The sequence below is a fragment of the Mustelus asterias genome, unplaced genomic scaffold (genome assembly GCF_964213995.1).
Source record: "Mustelus asterias unplaced genomic scaffold, sMusAst1.hap1.1 HAP1_SCAFFOLD_4204, whole genome shotgun sequence".
Classification (NCBI taxonomy): Eukaryota; Metazoa; Chordata; class Chondrichthyes; order Carcharhiniformes; family Triakidae; genus Mustelus; species Mustelus asterias.
Genome location: NW_027594149.1, coordinates 3,288 through 5,000, shown reverse-complemented (window position 1 = coordinate 5,000; position 1,713 = coordinate 3,288). Strand labels below are relative to the sequence as shown.

At 53.1% G+C, this 1,713-nt stretch overlaps 1 protein-coding gene across 1 annotated transcript in view; it reads left to right on the top strand.

Annotated features, from left to right (window-relative positions):
- The window catches only part of LOC144491004 (signal-induced proliferation-associated 1-like protein 2), a 12,368-nt gene extending 11,059 nt beyond the window's left edge, over positions 1–1,309 (top strand). The window contains exon 3 of the mRNA XM_078208685.1: positions 1,122–1,309. Within this exon, the coding sequence (XP_078064811.1) occupies positions 1,122–1,235 (114 nt within the window). The 3' untranslated portion in view covers positions 1,236–1,309. The remainder of the gene's footprint in view (positions 1–1,121) is intronic.
- The last annotated feature ends 404 nt before the right edge of the window (positions 1,310–1,713 follow it).

Below are 1,713 nucleotides of genomic sequence, written 5' to 3'. Positions count from 1 at the left end.
ACCCTGTCGAGCCCCTTCATTATCTTATATGTCTCTATAAGATCTCCCCTCAACCTTCTAAACTCCAATGAGTACAGGCCCAGTCTATTCAATCTCTCCTCATAAGCTAACCCCCTCATCTCCGGAATCAACCTGGTGAACCCTTAATGGTTCGGCACGGTAGCACAGTGGGTTAGCACTGCTGCTTCACAGTTCCAGGGTCCCGGGTTCGATTCCCGGCTCGGGTCACTGTCTGTGTGGAGTTTGCACATTCTCCTCGCGTCTGCGTGGGTTTCCTCCGGGTGCTCCGGTTTCCTCCCACAGTCCAAAGATGTGCGGGTTAGGTTGATTGGCCAGGTTAAAAAAAAAATTGCCCCTTAGAGTTCTGGGATGCGTAGGTTAGAGGGATTAGCGGGTAAAATATGTGGGGGTAGGGCCTGGGTGGGATTGTGGTCGGTGCAGACTCGATGGGCCGAATGGCCTCCTTCTGCACTGTAGGGTTTCTATGAACCTTCTCTGTACCCCCTCCAAAGCTAATATATCCTTTCTTAAATAAGGGGACCAAAATTGTGCACAGTACTCTAGTTGCGGCCTCACCAGTACCCAGTACAGTTGCAGCAAGACCTCCCTGCTTTTATACTCCATCTCCCTCGCGATAAAGGCCAACCTTCCATTTGCCTTCTTGATCACCTGCTGCACCTGCAAACTGAGCTTTTGCGATTCATGCACAAGGACCCCCAGGTCCCTCTGCACAGTAGCATGTTGTAATTTTTCACCGTTTAAATAATAGTCCCTTTTACTATTATTCCTTCCAAAGTGGATAACCTCACACTTGTTCTGGGGGGGACCCGGGTTCGAATCCCGCCCACGGCAGATGGTGGAATTTGAATCCAATAAATGGAATTGAGAATCGACCGATGATCCATTGTCGGAAAAACCCATCTGGTTCCCGTTAGGGAAGGAAATCTGCCGCCCTCATCCCGGTCTTGCCTACACGTGACTCCAGAGCCCACAGCCAATGTGGTTGACTCTCAACTGGGGAATTGGGGCAACTAGGGATGGGCAATGTTGGTATTGGATGAATTGGGTAAATTATCCATCACGTTTTGACGGTGGAACGCATGTCTCTTTTGCGCCCACAGCTCCGGACTCTCCGCGCGTCTATCCTGGAGGAATCGATTCCCTCCTCGGTCCGCCCGGCACGCAGCGGGGAATCCCACCCAAGAAGCTTCTGGAATACGTGGTGCCAGGGCTGAACGTCCAGTGTCTGCGCTTGGCATCCAACTCCCCGAAGGTTCCGGAAATGCTGTTGAAGCTGGATGAGCAAGGGTAAGTCTGGGAGATTCTCCTCGCCGCTCCTCCTCGGAGGGTGACCCCCCCACCCCTGTCCTTCCCCGGCCACACACCCACAACTATCCCCCCCCTCACCCACCGCCACCCCGACTCCCTCTCCTGCCCCAAAAGATGGGATCTGCATGCCGCTCTACCCCTTCACATACAAGTTGAAGTTTATTTATTAGTCAGAAGTAAGGCTGTCATTAACACCGCAATGAAGTTACCGTGAAAATCCCCGAGTCGCCACACACTCCGGTGCCTGTTCGGGTTACACTGTGGATAAATTTAGCACCCTAACCAGCACGTCTTTCGGGACTGTGGGAGGGAAACCGGAGCACCCGGAGGAAACCCAGGCAGACACGGGAGAACGTGCGGACTCCGCACAGACAGTGAACCAAG